At 41.7% G+C, this 18,701-nt stretch overlaps 1 protein-coding gene across 1 annotated transcript; it reads left to right on the top strand.

The window, feature by feature from the left end:
• Window positions 1-967: 967 nt before the first annotated feature.
• On the top strand, window positions 968-18,701 carry kcnh4a (potassium voltage-gated channel, subfamily H (eag-related), member 4a). The gene is made up of 16 exons (XM_035179702.2): window positions 968-1,381; window positions 6,067-6,300; window positions 6,553-6,684; window positions 6,846-6,979; window positions 7,974-8,226; window positions 9,844-10,001; window positions 11,406-11,613; window positions 12,523-12,717; window positions 12,803-13,002; window positions 13,589-13,838; window positions 13,937-14,151; window positions 14,305-14,343; window positions 15,431-15,801; window positions 15,893-15,972; window positions 16,060-16,136; window positions 16,582-18,701. Exons 1-16 carry the CDS (start codon window positions 1,306-1,308, stop codon window positions 17,536-17,538), a joined length of 3,579 nt encoding a protein of 1,192 aa, XP_035035593.1. The 5' UTR covers window positions 968-1,305; the 3' UTR covers window positions 17,539-18,701.

Consider the following 18,701-nt stretch of genomic DNA (forward strand, 5'->3'; position numbering starts at 1 on the left):
GAGCAACCGATGAGAGAAAAGGAGGAAACAGTAAAGAACAAATGCTGCTCATGCACTTGAATTGTTCTCCCACCATTAGTTTCCTGCTTGTGTGGTTTATTAAAGATAAGCTCAATCTTATAAAATGGTGCTTGGCTGGTTAAATATTGTATATATTTGCAAGCTGACCATATTTAAAATACCATTTGATATTAAAACCCAACGTCGATTTTTTAATTGGCTGTATTGCTTTTTGACCTTTTCATGGATAAGATGGGAGGCAATAATGAAATGTCAGGTCTCATTGGGTTAGCGATTATCCACAGCAGCTTTACTATATGAAGACAAACTATACAAAGAACCAGGGTATGTTCAGAAATACATGTTGGTTTGTATTGGTTTACTGTATAACAGCAACTATGTGTGTATAGGGTGCCTGTTCGTGTACATGTTGTAAACACAACGTGATACAGCTTCAGGTGATTCAGACGACACCCTGATAGATCCTCCATTGTGGCGTCGGTGAATCATCCGGAGCTGTGCTTTATTCAGCGTGACCTCTGACCTCCATGTGTCCACACAATGGTCGGAGCCCAAAACAAAAGCTCAATACAGACACCAAATAAGTGGGATCACCGTCTCGTCCTCTCATGCTGCAGAACATCCACAACAGCCGACGCATGCTGAGGCTTTCAATGTGTGTGCCTGTGTGTGATCTGTAATCGCAAGCACACAAAACAGCATTTCCTAACTGCCAAAACTGATTTTCAGAAAAGGCACAGTGGAGAGCTAGAGCGAGAGCAGAAAGATAAAGAAAGTGATTTCTAATAACTTCCCTGGGGAGTAAGAAGTAGGAGGACGCAGGTTCTGTGAGGGAGAGAGAGAGAGAGAGAGAGAGAGAGAGAGAGAGAGAGAGAGAGAGAGAGAGAGAGAGAGAAAACTGATATATTGACAGCGTGTGGAAGAGGAAGAGGGAGGGACGGAGAGAGAAAGGAAGGGGAGTCAGGGGCTGTAGGAACCATGGTGAGTGGAGTTAGACTGTGTGAAGAGAAGCTGAGGCTCCACTGTGACACTGGAAGCAGAGCTGAGAGCAGAGCTGGGAGCAGAGGGACCTGCAGCTGAACCTGAAAGCTCCTGAATCAATACCGAGACAGAAGCTTTGGAGAGAAGTCCTGCAACAAGAAAAAAAAAGATGTCAGTGGTCTCCTCTGGACCGCAGAGGATAGAAAGAACACACTGCACTCACACACTCCGATAGAACCTCACAGAAGAGGCACTGTGGTTCTCTTTGGGGAATGGTGACAAACTACTGTCTCTTAGTACAAGATGCCTGTGATGAAGGGCCTCCTCGCCCCACAAAACACCTTCCTGGATAGCATTGCGAACCACTTTGATGGCACGCGTAAGTATATTATGGATATTTCTATTATAGCTCTTTATTTGGTGATATTAATCTCAGAATGCCTTTTATTACTTGTAAGTGTACATGAACGCTATGTTGCTTGTGCAATGGCCATTGTTGGACTTCTTTGGAATACTGTGCTACAATCAGTGTGTGTCCAACTTTTCTCTGGGGACGCATGTATTCAAATTTTGTAACTGTGTTGCCTGCAAATGTTTTCGTCTCAGTTCTAAGGATGCAACTCCACCAGCTACGCCTCCATCATCAAGGCTACATAGCCTGTGGCATTTCTTCAACCCACTTTAAAGTTGTGACTGACACTGAAAAACACTGCTTTGGACAAATGTGCCCAACAGTCGCGACATCCAATTATAATGCTGCGAGTTACGGCGGCAAACCAGAGCTCGAAATGGAGAAGGACAGTGCAAAGCCGAGGAGCCGCTGGTTGGGCCATTGTGTTGCTTGTTAGGATTATTCGACGCTGAAATGTATGCATTGCACAGTCAAGGGGATCCTTGCACCTTGCTCTCCGTGCTAATTGAAATCCTTCAACAGTAACATCAAGGCTGCGTAGCTCGTGCTCATCATTCTTCTATAATGTATTCTTTTCAATTTAAAACAGTGGATTCAGGGCTCTGTTGTCATGGCACAGACGGCCTATTGTGACATATGTCTGCATTTACCCCGACCCCAACCTTGATCATTTCTTTGCACATCATTTTCTTTCTCTTTCGAGTCAAGCGGAGGGGTAAAGGTTGCAGGAGAGGTGCAATAAAATCAGAGTTAAATGCTGATAGGCTAAGGAGACGTTAATGTTTTGGTGAAATTTAGCTTTTTGATGCTGCTGAATGTTTGATATCTCAGCGGTCACATTATATCTTTCGTTTAACAACAGGTCCTTTGAAAATAACTGGTGGGATTGTGCAGAAGCTTTGGTATTATGTTGATGGGTAGAAAAATAACCTAATGATCTGCAATCAGTTGAAACATGACTGACAAAATGACACTTTTGGGGATTTTGATTCTTAATTTTCTTATTTTCTTTTTTCCATTTATTGAGTTCAAACTTTAATGTTAAATCGTACACATCTAAAACATGATGTGTTTTAAACCCTGAGAAAGAAAGTATCTCATGAGCTATTTTTAGCTACAACACGGAGACCAGTAACTAGTGAAGGCTGGTTTTTACAGTATCTCATGCCCCTCACGTCCTTTTTTGCATAAAACACGCTGCACCTGGAGGACATGAATGAAATGTAGTAGATGCACCGCTCACTTATGCACATGGAGTTTGCTGGTGTTTGCTTTTGCATTATTAAAATACAGAGGGTTGGTTGTTTGTTTTTCATGCTTAGACAATGATGTTCCTCCTCGTTCCATCCATTATGGACCATTGTATTATTGTATCCTGCTCTACTAGTCCATGTCTCCATTATTGAGCCATACAGAATTGAAAGTCATCAGCAGACTCCAGAACATAATGTGACAGGCTGTGAATGGGTCGGACTGTCCATCACAGCTTAGCAAATTCACAAGTTCACTGCGATGACACTTTCTCCGTCTGGATCTCCCGATCACACACATGCATCCTCCAGTGCCCTTTTTCACATCACCCTGCCCTTTCTTTCACACACACACACACACACCCACCCACCCACCCACCCACACACACACACACACACACACACACACACACACACACACACACACACACACACACACACACACACAGGCCCAATACCCCAGTATCAGATGTGGAAGTGAACCGATTGACCGAGCAGCTGGGAGGTGAAGCCTCTAACTGTCAACATGTTGCTTCGGAGCACGATTCTAGTCCGAGAACTGCCTCGAATGTGTCTCAGTGGACTCGAAAGCTTTTTCTGTGTGAGGACGTCTCTTTTGAGGACGAGAGGGTAACTGCAGAGCTAAAAGTCTTATTTTCAACTCAGGTCTCTGAAGAGATAATAAATACAGTACAAATGCCCCCCGGTGTGACTGTGCACAGAGGCCGGGCTCAGGGGAATGGAGCTGGTATTCACATGACCCTGATATGTGAGCAGGGAAATTAATTGAGATAAATTATGCAGAGGGGTAATCAAATATCATCAGGGGTCCTGCTCAGTCACCCTCTTTGGAATCTGAGACATCACTATTCATCTAATCGATCACCATCTACAAATATAGGTAATTAACGAAAAATTATATTTGCACTCTGTAGACATCAGGATCTAGAGAATCATTAATCTAGATATTAAATGTTTTTACTGGCATAACTTTACAGTCGCAGGCATTGAAAGCTTTTTTTGTATTCCTCTCTGTCGACAGTCTCTTCTGCTAATTGCTCGAGTAGGTGTTTAAATAGCACGTTTCTCCTCTTCACACTTCTGTCGTTGATAATTGGGGATAATCATTGCTTTAGAGTGATTGCAGTTTAAACTAAAGGAATCCAATGCATGGGGTGATTGACAAATGGAAGGGAAGAAGCAACGATAAGAAATTACAAACCTCCTGTAATTGCCCACCTCACATGCGCCCCCATTTTCTAATCTTCGACGTGAACGTTTCTTGACAAGAAATCCCTTTGAGTGAGTTTCACTTCCAGTCAGACTCAGGCAGACTGAGAGGGGAGACATAGACTAAAGGGAGCTAGACTAGATACCATTTTCCAGATCTCAGGGAGTGCCATCACAACAACTGTCAAACAATAAAGTATCTTGAATCTCTTGAAGTGGGAGAGTTTGATTCAACCCAGATTAAACTTTGTTCCTGAGGATTACACTTGACAATAATCTGCCTGATTAACTGGTGAGTCCGAACAGTTTATATTGAAAGACAATCAGGCACAGGGGGTTTCAGAGACTGGGCATTTTATCTTTACAGAATCCTCCACTATATCTGAAGCTATTAATGCTGATCCTTCACTGGATACATCTGTGTTTCAGGGGGGCACAGTATCTCGGTAGCCTTACAAACTGCAGCCATTTGTTCGCCGCAAATTGCTATGGCAACACAAGCATGGAAAAATCTTAATTTAGTTTCTTGTGAGACTAACTGTAAACATATCAGGAATAATACATCATGTCTCTAATTGCATTTCTTTGCCTCAGGAACAATTAAAATACATCAGGTGAGACTATAGCTGCGTGCACCTGAACAAACCATCCGTCTGTGTTTGCTCTCTGAGCTTTGGAGGAGAGCACAAAGCATCACTCATTAAAACTCGCCGCAGCACAGATGTCCGGCATTGTCCTCTCACTTATAACATCATCATTGTATTGTATCATTGTGTTGGGCGGTATGTTTAAACAAATATTTTAGTTTGACATTTAATCTGCTTGCGCTCCATGTGCACCAGAATGAACAAGTGAAAGGAAACACCCTTCATTGGACACGACCTGTCTCTTGTGAAGTGAAAGTAAACCTGCACTAGTCAGAGAACGATGATTATCGTTATTTCGCTTTACAGTCGACAAGAAGGGGAGTGGACCTGTATCGTTTAGGATTTTTACACATCACTCTGCAGCACATAAGCAGGTTTAAAAAAGGGACTGAAGATGGACTACTTTATTTCTCTATACATAGAGTATGTGTAGTTTCAATAGACAGAAATGTACATCAGTCTGCTCTCTGTGCACTAACAGTTCTCATACTACATGATTTCAGAGGTAGATTCTTTCTATTCACATTTCTTACAGCCATCCTAGTGTTGCTATTTGACTATTCTGTGTTTTAGTGAATACAAATTTTACACCAAGCCTCAGTTTGAATAAATGCTTTCTTCAAACGCAGGGTTTCATGATTATTCGTTTCGCCACCTACACATCCTGCCCTAAAATGACTCCTCAATGTTCCAGCAGTTAGCAGTAATACTCACAGTTCTTTTTTAATGCCCAAAGGATTTCACTGTCATGTATCTGACTGAATTGTTTTCACAGAGATCTTCACCTCGACCATTAAAACCATTCTTAAGACCTAGAAGCTCTCTCCTGTTATATAAACACTGCATATTAAAGTTTTAATTCAACTGTGATTGGAAGCTGTGTTAGAGAGAAAAAGATTTTCTGCCACATGGTGGGCATTGTTAAATTAAGCAATCTTCTGTGGAAGTAATAGCCTTTTGACTTCCCAAATCAATGTCCCAAACTATTTTGAATATAGATGTATCACAAATAAATACATTTAAAAAATAAAACTTGTGTAGAACAACTTTTCTTCGGGCATCTGTTTGAATTGGATTGAAGACCAAGGACAAGACAAAACCAAGTAAAGACCATGAAGAGACAAGACCAAGAAGAGACAGGAGAGGACCGAGACGAGACAATGAAGAGGCAAGACAAGACCAAGGACAAGACAAAACCAAGTCGAGGCCATGAAGAGACAAGACCAAGATGAGGACAAGTAAAAGATGAGCCCAAGACCAAGGACAAGATAAGACCAGGTATAATTGTAAGACCAAGACCGTGGACAAGATCAATGAGAAGACCAAAACCAAGGAGAAGACCAAGGACAAGACAACGAGACAAGAGTCCCCCCCCCCCCTATTTTCATTGCTGCAACTGTGTCAAACTGCATCACAGCTGTGCAGGCAGAAAACAATATTGCCACTTGCTCACCTGTCTTCGTGTTTCCTCAATTAAATTATGAATTTGTTTCACCTCCATCCTTGTTTTTTATTTAACTTGCAGACAGTAACTTTCTACTGGGAAATGCTCAGGGTCGCCACGGTTACCCCATTGTGTACTGCTCTGATGGGTTCTGCGAGCTGACCGGCTTTGTGCGGATTGAGGTGATGCAGAAAACCTGTACCTGCATTTTCCTTCACGGGGTCGAGACCAATGAAAGTGCAATCCAGCAGCTGGACAAAGCTCTGGAGGGACAGCGGGAGTACCAGGCAGAAGTCTGCTTTTACCGGAAAAATGGTGAGGAGGACTCATCTGTTCACCCAGATTGGCCGTGCATTCTGGAGCGCAGACTTTGATTGATCTAACCTGACCTGAAGAGTGTTTGGTTGTGGTTTTTTTCCAGCCATTTCCCTGGTCTTCACACAGACACAAAATTTAAAAAAACAATGTTACTCCAGAATCAATAGGAATGCAATCATTTTTTGGGGGTATAAACTGTAGAGATGTATTGTTGGATAACAAGATTAATAACTTTTTTGATATCCTCAGGAAACCCATTTTGGTGCCTCCTGGATATTGTTCCAATTAAAAATGAGAAAAGTGAGGTGGTGCTGTTCCTGTTATCCTTCAAAGATGTCAGTGAATCGCATGAGAAAAGCTGTCTCTACGCCCAAGGAGAAGGTGAGGCCTGCACGTCTTAGCAGTTAGCAGTCCTATTTTAATTGACTACTTCAACTTCAAAATGTCATATTGCCACTGCTTGTTTTTTAAATCGTTCAAAGATAAATGGAATACGTCTCAATTTACATTTATTCTTGGGCCGTTATGGTTTTCGCCCACAGGTACGTCGGAGGCTGCTTACCAAGGCAGGAAAAGCAACCAATCTCACTTCTCACAAGCTCGGGAGAGAGGAAGGACAATTCTGCACCACCTGACCAACCTGTTCACCAAGAGGGGCAACAGGAAACTGACTGATGTGAGTGAAAGCCATAGCTTCAAGATAATTAAAGCTACAATATACAGTCTCAATATTTCATTATTCATTCTTACCAAGGGATGTGTGGGTGCTTTTCTTTAAATAGTATTTGCTAAGTATTTGCTGAACCTTTAAGTAAGTTAAATATACTTAAAGTATTCAAATTAAAAGTGCTGTAGCCTTTCCCATAATACAATGGTCTACTACATCATTATGGCTGAGTTTACATCTGCTGCTGCAGGCGCACTTGCTCTCATCAAAGGAGGCAGAATCTAATGTTTCCTGCCCACTCTGATTGGATCAGTGGCCCAATTGGACTCTATTTATTAATTTTACTTTTTAAAATATAAAAATAAAGTTAACATGTAACACAATCCTTTGCAAAAAGTGTAGTGGAGCAAACAGTACACATATTTCCTGATTTATGTAGTGAAGTAAAACTGAAAAGTACCTGGTATTAAATCTAAATTGGTACAGTAATGAAGTAATTGTACTTTGTTAACCCCATCACTGGTGTATGGTGAGTGTTAATCTCACATATGATTTTAATGTTACTAACACGAGACATTCAAAAACCCTCTTTAAACCACTGGTGTCCAATCAACAATCACGTGCCTATAATTTCCTTATTCAAGTTCACTCGAAATTGATTACAAATCTTTTGAAGTTAATGAAAATGGTTGATCATTGGCTGTTTAACCAGCCGCGCTCAGTGCTTCATGCTGAGCTTATTAATATATGCAGACACAGGGGGAAATGAATTTATTCATCCTGTTTCATTTTCAGATTTGGTTTCATTTATCCAAAGGATTCATTATTCCTCTGGGTTTAAGGTGGCCGTAAACATAATGCAGGCAGTAAGTTCATCAAACAAGCTTCCTCTCTCCAACTGAGGACCACTACTCTCCCACCTCACCAGGATGTCAATGAAATACACATTTTGATCTCATGACTTCCACCTCCCGCAGAGTCAATTTTCTCGTGGTCCTTTCAGAGTGTGTTCCAGAAGCCGTCTCTACCTGAGTACAAGGTTGCGGCCGTGAAGAAGTCACGCTTCATCCTGCTGCACTACAGCATCTCCAAGGCCCTGTGGGATTGGCTCATTCTACTGGCGACCTTCTACGTCGCTGTCACCGTGCCTTACGACGTCTGCTTTGCCAGTCATGACCAGGACAGCGACCACCACTCGCTCATCAATCAAAGCACTAAAGGCAGTGACATAGCTGTGGAGGTGCTCTTCATACTTGGTAATGATTCGTTTGATAAAACTATTGCAATCAACAATTTTAGGACCTTGAAAAAAAATAGATTTCATTCATTTTGAATATTTCTTCTTCTTTCAGTAAGATAATTGGTAGATCGAACCCCTATAATTTTAGAGCAACATCTTTTAAAGTGATTGCATGCTGTGCACCAGCTGACCTCTGTGGTGAAGCATCTTGAGCGGCGTTATGAAGCGACAACAATGCGCTTCATAACTGTATATTCCAGTGCATCTGCAGTGGTTACCTTGGCAATAGCTACCACATGAACCCCCTACCTTTCCTCGCCCACTCAGGGCGTCTCTGTTGCCCCCGGTTACGAATAATAATTAGATTTCTCTCACTTCCTTCCATTTTTCCTCCAAAGGAAGTGTGATAGCACATCTGTCGCGAGGCTCTGTAACTTCTCTTTCTCTCTCTTAACACGTTTGAGGACAGACAGTCTGTGATATATGTGCTCAAATTAACTCACCTGGCATCACATGCTGTCGCTCACTCTTTCACCTACTTACTTTTTGTGAAAGTGAATCATTTTCCTGCAATTCTCACTGGAGATATCGAGTGTTCAACGGCCATCAAACATTGGAATATGTCTCCAGCTGAGCTTAAAACTTGCACAGACTTTCACTCTATCTCCCGTGGAGTAAACATTAATCTGACCATGATTCCGATTTTGAATTGTGTTGAATTGCAATTTTTCCGATATATTGAATGAATGTGCTGATATATGTTGATGTGTACTCGTGGATTTGTCTGCATAACTGTTTGTGTTTGTTTGTTGAGTCTTTGATGGTGTTGTATGTAAATTTATGTTTTTGTACTTGGTGTGTTTTAGATTTAGTGTGTACCTGCCCAAGGACTGCAGATGGAAATTAGCTGATAGATAAATCATCACTTCTCTTTTGGAGACTAATGTTTTTGTGCATTGTCCTTGTTTGATAAAATACAATTTAAAAAATGTGGCGCAATGCTCAATGTTGAAGACCTGTCCCTGAACCAGTTTCATTTAGCTTCACAAACACTCTCTCCATTGAGCCTCGCTGCAAGAAACAACTCTCTCCAAGTGAAAATAAATTGCCAAGGATGTGTCATGTAAATTATCACAGTATTGCAATTCTCCTTGTATTAATTTGCACAAACAAGTAAAAAGAAATGTCCATAATATCAGCCCTCAATCAACTGTGTTGTCTAATCATTAATGTCCAGCTGGTATGGACCTAACCTAACTTGCCTTAGCTGTTAACAGTATAGTATTTATAAAGTGTTTCTTCCTGGTCTCCCTTTATTACAGATTTTGAAAACTTGTATAACGAGTATACTGTAATATTAAAACTAATATTAACAGTTAATTTTATACTGCTTATGGATGAAGTGGTTTAAAAGGTGTACTTGGCCCTCTTTTATAAATAGTCTTACTAAACTGTTTAACTAAAAAACACAGTTTCATGGATTTGTGAATATTTTTTGGACGATTTAGAAATTGGTAATTTTTTTTCTGCCTGAACAACAATCCCAGTAAACTTCCAAACTGCTTATATTACACCTTAAATGTGTCTTACAATCATGAATTTTTTTTTTTTTATGTATTACTTTGCGCCTCAGATATTATCCTGAATTTCCGCACCACCTACGTGAGTCAGTCGGGACAGGTGGTGTACGACGCCCGCTCCATCTACCTCCATTACTGCACCACCTGGTTCTTCGTGGATCTGATCGCAGCTTTGCCCTTCGACCTCCTCTACGCTTTCAACATCACTGTGGTAATAAGATGACCGGCACCACTCTGTCGGCCCCCAGGGTTTTATAACTGTCTGTCTCTGTAAATGCACAAACTTTAAGACTAGCAATGTTTTTGTGTTGTTCCTCCAGAGCAGTGGACTGGAGGTGATTATCCACATTCACTTCACTGAGCTTTCTCGCTTTAGTTATATCCTCTAAGAGGAACACTGGTACTTCCTGCGGATTAGTCGTACTTTGCCAGAGGCCTTAGCTGACTCATAAAGACATCTCTCTGACTCTGGTTAAAAAAAAACTAATGCTATTATTAACAATAAACTCATGCTTCACAATAGATGCTATTATAAGATAGCACATTTTGGTTAGCTGAGAGGTTGGGACACACCATATGTTATACTAATGAATACTTACGCAGATTATGTCATTATATTAATTTCTTATCCTTAAGCTTCTATTGCCCCTCCGTTAAATTGTATAGATATATCTGGCTCATTTTCAGGATTGAGAATAAATTGGGCAAAGACTGAATTTATACCTCTATTACAAATGGTAGACAAGACATTCCTGGAGACTACCCCATTCAATATTGTCCTAGATAAATTTGCGAGTTTGGTTATTGTAACTAAAAGTAAGCTGCAGTTATTCAAGTGTATTTTGGACAAAAAGATGAAACAATTGAAAAATAACATAGAGTTTTGGAAAACGTTAACTATTTTTACTGTGAGATGTATTAATGCCATAAAGATGGTAACATTGTTTTTTTAATTTATTTTTCAGTAAATCCCAGTGAGCGGTTATGCCGTTGTTGCCCCCCATCGCAGCAACCTGGAAGAAATGCATCCTTGATAACCGGTTGAGCAGCCCTCCTGCAAGCATTCATGTCTCCCAGCTCTCCTTAATAGCGCAACAAAAATTAAAAAGACATCAACGAGAACAATTACCCCATAATCCAGAACTCCTTAAAGGTTTGGTATATGGTGTTGTCTATAATGAAAGCCCCTAAAATGTATCTGGAAACTGATTCCACACAGTTTTCACAACATAAAGAAAGAAGGGTATAATCTAGTTGCATCAGTTTTCTTCAACTGCGACATTTTTAAGGCCTCATGTCCCAAATGAATGATCAGCACCCAGATCCTAATGCTGTGGACAATCTTTAAACTGTATTGAACCATATACTAAAGGCGCTGTTTCTTGTTGCGAAATTGACATATTCTATTATCAGATTCATTCAGGGAGGACTGAAGGAGGTAGTTCACAGTAGTTCTATGAATGCCAAGCAAGCTTTGATTCAGTTCAACATTGTGCACAGATTGCACTTGTGTCCTACAAGACTGCAGAAGATATTCAAGGATATTCGACCCCCCTTTTGTCGAATGATCAAGGGACTTGATTATATATCCTGTTCTCCCTTTCCTCAACTTTAGACCTCGCTTGTGCATTTGTTGAAGACGGTCCGTCTGCTGCGTCTGCTGCGCCTCTTGCAAAAATTGGATCGTTACTCTCAGTACAGCGCCGTGGTCCTGACCCTGCTCATGTCTGTGTTTGCGCTGCTGGCTCACTGGATGGCTTGTGTCTGGTACGTCATCGGACGCAAGGAGATAGAGAGCAGTGACCCTGTTACCTGGGACATAGGTGAGCCACATGTGTATGTTTGATAGGTCTCACAAAAAATGATTCAAGAGTGTAATGTTGTTCCTCACTTGTTTGGCATTGCTCAACCGTTTTTAATGCCTCCCCCAGTGGGTTAGTTCTGCACATCTCTTGTCATGCTTGAATGCCTGAAAGCTGCAGCATCATTACAACATCTATCCTGTCTTGTCTGTGCAGAGGAAGTGTAGGTCACGGAGTAATACCATTATATCACCAGTATGAATTATACAACTTCCCATTATATCACCTACCGATGAAGAGAGGGTCATCTGTTGAAGCAGATTTCTAAAATACATGATAACTTTTCATTCAATTTGTATAGTATAGCGGCAATTTTTTCCTGACTCTTGCTGACGGTTACAGGCAGAGTATGTCGCAACTTGTTGGGAATATGGGCTATACCATACAAATTGTATTGTAACCAACCAATCAATCAATTGTATTGTATTGTATTGTATTGTATTGTATTGTATTGTATTGTATTGATTGATTTATTGATTGATTGATTGATTGGTTGATTGGTTGATTGGTTGATTGGTTGATTGGTTGATTGATTGATTGATTAAAATCATAACATACAAAATCTCAAGGCTCTTTACATAATAATATGAGACCCTAAAAATCATAGAGTAAAAACCAACAATTTTACAATGAGCATGCACTTTTGTGACTGTGGCCACTTGAAGACACCTCTCTGAGAACTGGGCGGCCATCTGCCTCGACCGGTTGGGGTGAGCGGAGTAAAATGGGGGAGAAAGGAGAGGTGGGTGAAAAAGAGGGGAGAGAAGAGAGACTAGAAACAGTTGTGCAACCGTCATATTTAAGCTGTCAGAATGGTTGAATTTAGTTTAGTCGCCTGAGATCCAACCATGTTCTGACCTCATCCACCAGGCTGGCTTCAGGAGTTGGGAAAGCGTCTGGAGACCCCATACATCAACAGCACCATGGGTGGTCCCTCCATGCCGAGTGCCTATATCGCCTCTCTCTACTTCACCCTCAGCAGCCTCACCAGTGTCGGTTTTGGCAACGTCTGTGCCAATACGGACGCAGAGAAAATCTTCTCCATCTGCATCATGCTCATGGGTGGTGGGTTCACAGAAAATTCACCAAGTTATGATAAATGTTCTGAGAAAACACCATGAACGTCAGCCGCTCTCCCTCCCTCCTGCAGCCCTGATGCATGCAGTGGTCTTCGGCAACGTGACAGCCATCATCCAGCGCATGTACTCGCGGCGCTCGCTCTATCACACCCGAATGAAGGACCTGAAGGACTTCATCCGTGTGCATCGGCTACCTCAGCAGCTGAAGCAAAGGATGCTGGAGTACTTTCAGGCCACCTGGTCGGTCAACAATGGCATCAACGCCAATGAGGTGGGTGACAGATCAGAAATTAGCAGTTTAGTGTGGTTCATTTGGTTAAAGTAACCTTTTACCTCAGATTTAATCAAATATTAGTTTAATAACTTTTTAATAAGTAACTCTAAATGAGCTTATGACTGAGTAGGTTGCAGTAATGTATTTTTGTGCGGGTGCTAGATTCATGAAATGTGGGTCATCTCCAAAATTCTCCGGAGTCTTAATCCATTTCCTTAAGTAGATGACACATCAGTTACAATACCAGCACCGATCTAGGAGGAGTACCCTGTAATTACAAGGGTAGGAGTTGAAATATAGAGAGTACTCATTAACACCCTCGCCATTGCCATCTGTAGGTAATTTATTCACTGTTGAAGGTAGCAGACACTGTGGCTGGTTTCTGAGAACTTGTTGGCTTTAACACTTCTGTTTTTACTCAGCGGCTTGACACGTCACACGCGTGCATCAAACCACCATGGATCTTTTTTTTGGTGCATGTGTTTAGGGGCAGGGGAAGTATTCAAGTATGCAGTGGACCTGTTGGTACTGTCAGAAGCTGTATACAGACTTGACACCTTCTTTTTCCTGTGTTGTGTTTCAGTTGCTGCATGACTTCCCGGACGAGCTGCGAGCTGACATCGCCATGCATCTGAACAAAGACATCCTGCAGCTGCCTGTGTTTGAGCGAGCAAGCAGAGGGTGTCTGCGCTCCCTCTCCCTGCACATCAAGACCTCCTTCTGCGCACCAGGAGAATATCTCATCCGCCACGGAGATGCCCTACAAGCCAACTATTTCGTCTGCTCGGGTTCCCTGGAGGTTCTGAAAGACACCATGGTCTTAGCCATTCTGGGTCAGTGTGCAACCAAATGTGGAATATTTCCTCTGTTGCTTGTTTTTGCTTCTTTTGCCTTGTTGTATCCCCTCCGCTTAACCCCACATTCTCTGCAGGCAAAGGTGACCTCATCGGGGCTGATCTCCCGGAACGTGATCAGGTGATCAAGACAAACGCAGATGTGAAGGCACTGACCTACTGCGACTTGCAGTACATCAGTGTCAAGGCTTTGATGGAGGTCCTCAGGCTGTACCCAGAGTACGGCAGCCGCTTCAGCTCTGACATCCACCACAACCTCACCTACAACTTGAGAGAGGGCAGCGAAACTGATGTAAGACATCTGATATTTTGTGGAGATCACTGCAGACAGAGACAGAATTCAATTTTCTAGTACCCGCTCTACTGGAAAAATGCCTATAGGCTACTCTACCTCATAGAATATAAAGGTGTAATTCATTGTTAATTTTATCATCTATATCTCCAGGGAGCAGCACGGTTTCCATGGACACCGAGATTGTCTCAGGTATGTGTTCCTCACTAAGCTAATTATTTCAGCTTTGATCTGCCTGATACATCTGGCAGTCAGTTTCAGTACGATCTGTGTTCACATCATAAAACATCGGTCTGCTTCACTGAAAGCCTGTTATGATTAATATTGAAAACAGCACATTAAACTGCCTGGACTCACACACACAGCTGAGATAAAAGAGAAAAAAGCAAGTGAAAGACACGGCACAGAGGCCACAGGTGTTATGGAAGTTTTCTGGAAGCTGGTGAAAGGAGAACTCCGGCAGCAGCTGATGTCTTATGCAGAAGATTTTAATGTAGACTTGATGCATCAAGGAGACCAGAAGGTGGAACAATATACAAACACTAACAGAGTAACATGAGTAATTGTCACCCCCATGTCTGAAGATGTCTCCCACAGCATCCGCATATATCTTCCTCTACTTGCGTCACCCATTCTAAAAATTCAGGTACATGAGCTATACAGGCAACATATTGAACTGAAAGTAAGAGCACAAGCTGAGTATGGGATTCTACAAGAGGAAATCTTTGCAACCGTTGTTACCTCTTCCAACGAGGTTATGTTTTCATCCCTGTCCGTTTGTTTGTTGGTTGGTTTGTTTGTAGGATTACGCAAAAACTACAAGACCGATTTCCACAAAACTTAGTGAAAGGATGTGGTATGGAAGAAGTCATTCAATTTTGGAGCTGATCACGAACATTAATGGATCTTGATGGGCTCTACTGAGTGACTTTCTAGTTAATTCTGGTTTTTGTTCACACTTCATTATGCACCAGGTATGAGAGATCTTACTGTAGCCCCCAGTGAGATTGTTTTTCAGAAACTTCACATTGCTTGGTAGCTTGAATTCTGATATAAAGAGAGTAGAAATGACCGAATGTAGCTAGCAGATTTTAAAGGACTCTGTACCTACAAATATCTGCCAATTTACACTAGAGATTCATTTCGTCAACACTAAATGTGATGCCACTTTATGTTGAAGCCCTGTTTGTACAGTGACATGATGGTTGTGTTACCCATGAAGAAGACTCCAGGAGCTTCAAATAATTTCAACATATATTCAACTTCCCCCTCTCCTCAGAGTCATGTTTCTGTGGACCACAAGCTGCCATTTATCATTGAGGCAGACTATGCAGAACACGAGGACGACATGAGACACTCTCAGCAGAGAAGAGGGCCTCTGCTGCAGGGAATGGGCAGCCCCGTCCATCAGCGCTGTCTCAGCAGCCTGTTGGGGGAGGAGCTCCACCACATCAACGCACTCCACCTCTGTCGGTCACCTGTCCAAGGCAGCAGAGGCTGCAGCCCCTCTCCTCAGGCATTCAGAGAGAGAGAGGAGCTCTCTCTCTCCCCCTTGCCCAGTCTTACCACTGACACAGACTCGAACCATCGGCCTGCCAAGCTGCTCATGCCATTCTTACCTTGTGTTAGTCCACTGGACCTTAGCCCCAGGTAACCTTGTCATCCTGCTTCATCCAAATATATATCAATATTCAATTTGCATCTATTCAAAGTGATGTGACATTAATTTGTGTCTGTGCAGAGTCGTGGATGGAATTGAGGACAATAGTCTCGCATTTCAGTTTAATGTCGAGCAGAGCGAAGCCAAGACTAATTTAACAGGTAAAGTCTCTGCACAGCGAATGAAAAGTGAACTACACACTTTAATATTTTTTAATAAAGTACAAACTCATATTTATGCTTTTTCAGAACGGTTACAAGTGAGTGCTAACCTGCTTTTGGAAACAGAGGAAGTGAGACAAAACATAAGCAAGCTGAACAAAGAGGTAAGTTCAAAATTAAAACACTGGGTGGAAGGATGTGGTATGGGTAAGGGAAGAATCCATTATATTTTAGTGTGTATCCAGGAATTTCTTTTCACTTAATGTTGCATTTTTCAACATTTCTGTTGATTTGTAAGAATAATATACGTATCTTAATGAAACATCAGGCATGTTTATAGGGGACTGATATTTATGAGTCTGAGAAAAGTGGATCATATCCCAACAAAATCCAAGATATAGCTAATTTAAATGTGGCATCATAAGTGGACTGACACTCAAATCAACTCCAACACGTGAACATAATCTAATTTAAACTGTATGTTTTTAACAACTAGACTTTTATCTTTTCCTTTGAGGTACATATCTGTTTATATATTTGAGAAACTACATGAAAACATTAAACTTCACATATGCTCCAAGACAACTTTCTACTACTTCTGCTTTTTAGGTGAATAACTTGAACCAAGATGTCTCCAACCTCGCCAAGGAGCTCCATGACATAATGCATTGCCTACAGTCTCATATGGCCATGCTCCATTACAACTCTCCAGGTTCTTCATATTCCTGTGGAATACAGATGGCTCCCAGTCCTAATGTTACTGCTTCCAGTGACTGGCCGGCCCACGTCCCTTTAAACATGGCCACTGGACTGCACCTCCATCATGAAGCCATTAGCCACCCTGCCAGAAACGTGTGTGGCTGCACTGGGATGGCCTCCCAGGGCAGAAGTCCCACCGTGCTGCACTCATCGAGCCCCATGTCGTCCTGTCTACACGTGTGCTGCTCTGACAGAGAAGCGGCCTCAGCTAACAGGCTGCAGAGCCAGTGTGGCCCCTACCCAACCTCCAGAACAACTCCAAACTCTCCTTACATGACCCACTCACATGGTCAGAGGTGTCCATCCCTGTTGGGCCTCAGCTCTGCCTTCAGTAGCTTCCCGGTGGTTTGTCAGGCCCCACAGGTGGCCTACAATGCCTCTGTTCCCACAATGAGCAACACTCTTCCCATATGTTCCCCAGTAAATACTGGCTACACCCATCCTTCTCTGGGTGTTCAAACCAACTCTGACCCTACACATAATCAGACCAGGTCCCAGACACCCATCCATTCCTCTGTCACCCCCTCAAGTCAGCCACAGTATCACACTGCTTTCAGCTCTCTCAACCCTTCAGGAGTCCACACGTCAATATGCACAGGCCACATCCTGGGCCGACAGAGCTCTGTCGATAGTTCCAGACCAAATGAGCCAGTAGGATCCGTCCACCACACACAGGACTTTGCATGTTCTCTGCTGAACCAGGTAGCTGACAGGACTGACAATGTAGAAACACAGCACATGAGTTCTCCAGCTCTAGAAGTTCAACCACTTCTCTTAGAAATGGAGGGAATACAAAACCCACACTGATGACGTCAGTATCTTGTTGTGTTATTGTGTGACAATGATAACTTTATTGTACCTTTCAGTGTAAAGTTCCCATTCAATGAATACACCCACATGCATGAACAACTGTTGAAAGTCTCTGTCACAACTGAATAAAAAAATGTCTTAATGGTTTTTACCATAATAACATTATTTGTGAATTTTGGTTGTGATTACTGGTCTGCAGGATCACAAGATGGATAATGCTTTAACTATCCACAAACATGTAAACCTCTCTATCTCTCTATAGCATTTCATCGCATATGTGCATTTGTATTATCAGACTCACTGCAAGACGTTAGTATGCGTACATGTACAGTTAATATTTCCACTTCTGTTATGATACTTTTACAAGTAGAGTATCTGGGTCTGTCAAGCAAACTATGGGTATGCAGCACCACCTAGTGTTGATAAGTGGTTGCAAAATGAAAGGCTGATAATTCACTCTGAACAGAGAGGAACAAACTTGGTTAACTGGAATAGTTGTACTTTTTACTCCATTGCATCTTTTATTATTATTATTAGTAGTAGTAGTCGTAGTTTGTACTATAAACATCGTTTTAGATTAATACTCACATTATGTGATTAATCACACAATGCTTTGCTAGAGTTTAAACCAGTTGTTCCCAAATATTTAGATTTGTGTCCCCCATTAGAATTGTTTTAATTATAACCAAACAAACCAAAGAGTGATTTTCCTTTTAATTGTCTGATTGTTTCATGTCCGAGGCCTAAATTGGCAAATATTACGAAGTTAAAACCTTTTTCAAAAATGTGAAAATATGAAGAAAAGAATTACAGTAACTTTATGTGGCAGAACTTTGTATCTTCTTATTTCAAGCCCTCATATTATTTTCAGGGCCCCTCAGATTTATCATGTGACCCTTTGAAGGGGCCGGCCCCTCTACGTTGGGAACAACTGAACCAAGTTACCTGAATGTACATAAAGTACTTAATACTAGCTCCAACTCAATAAAGCTACAATAAAGAAATGTTTAATGGTTAGTAATACATCAACACTAATGATATAACATGTCATAGAATAATTTAGCCTACACTAACTGGAGCCATTTACTCAATCACTTTATTTTAGATACTTTTACTTGACTTTGAGGGGTTCTTCTAAAAACATCCTTTCAGCATCTTCG

Source organism: Hippoglossus stenolepis, chromosome 16, assembly GCF_022539355.2.
Source record: "Hippoglossus stenolepis isolate QCI-W04-F060 chromosome 16, HSTE1.2, whole genome shotgun sequence".
NCBI classification, from domain to species: Eukaryota; Metazoa; Chordata; class Actinopteri; order Pleuronectiformes; family Pleuronectidae; genus Hippoglossus; species Hippoglossus stenolepis.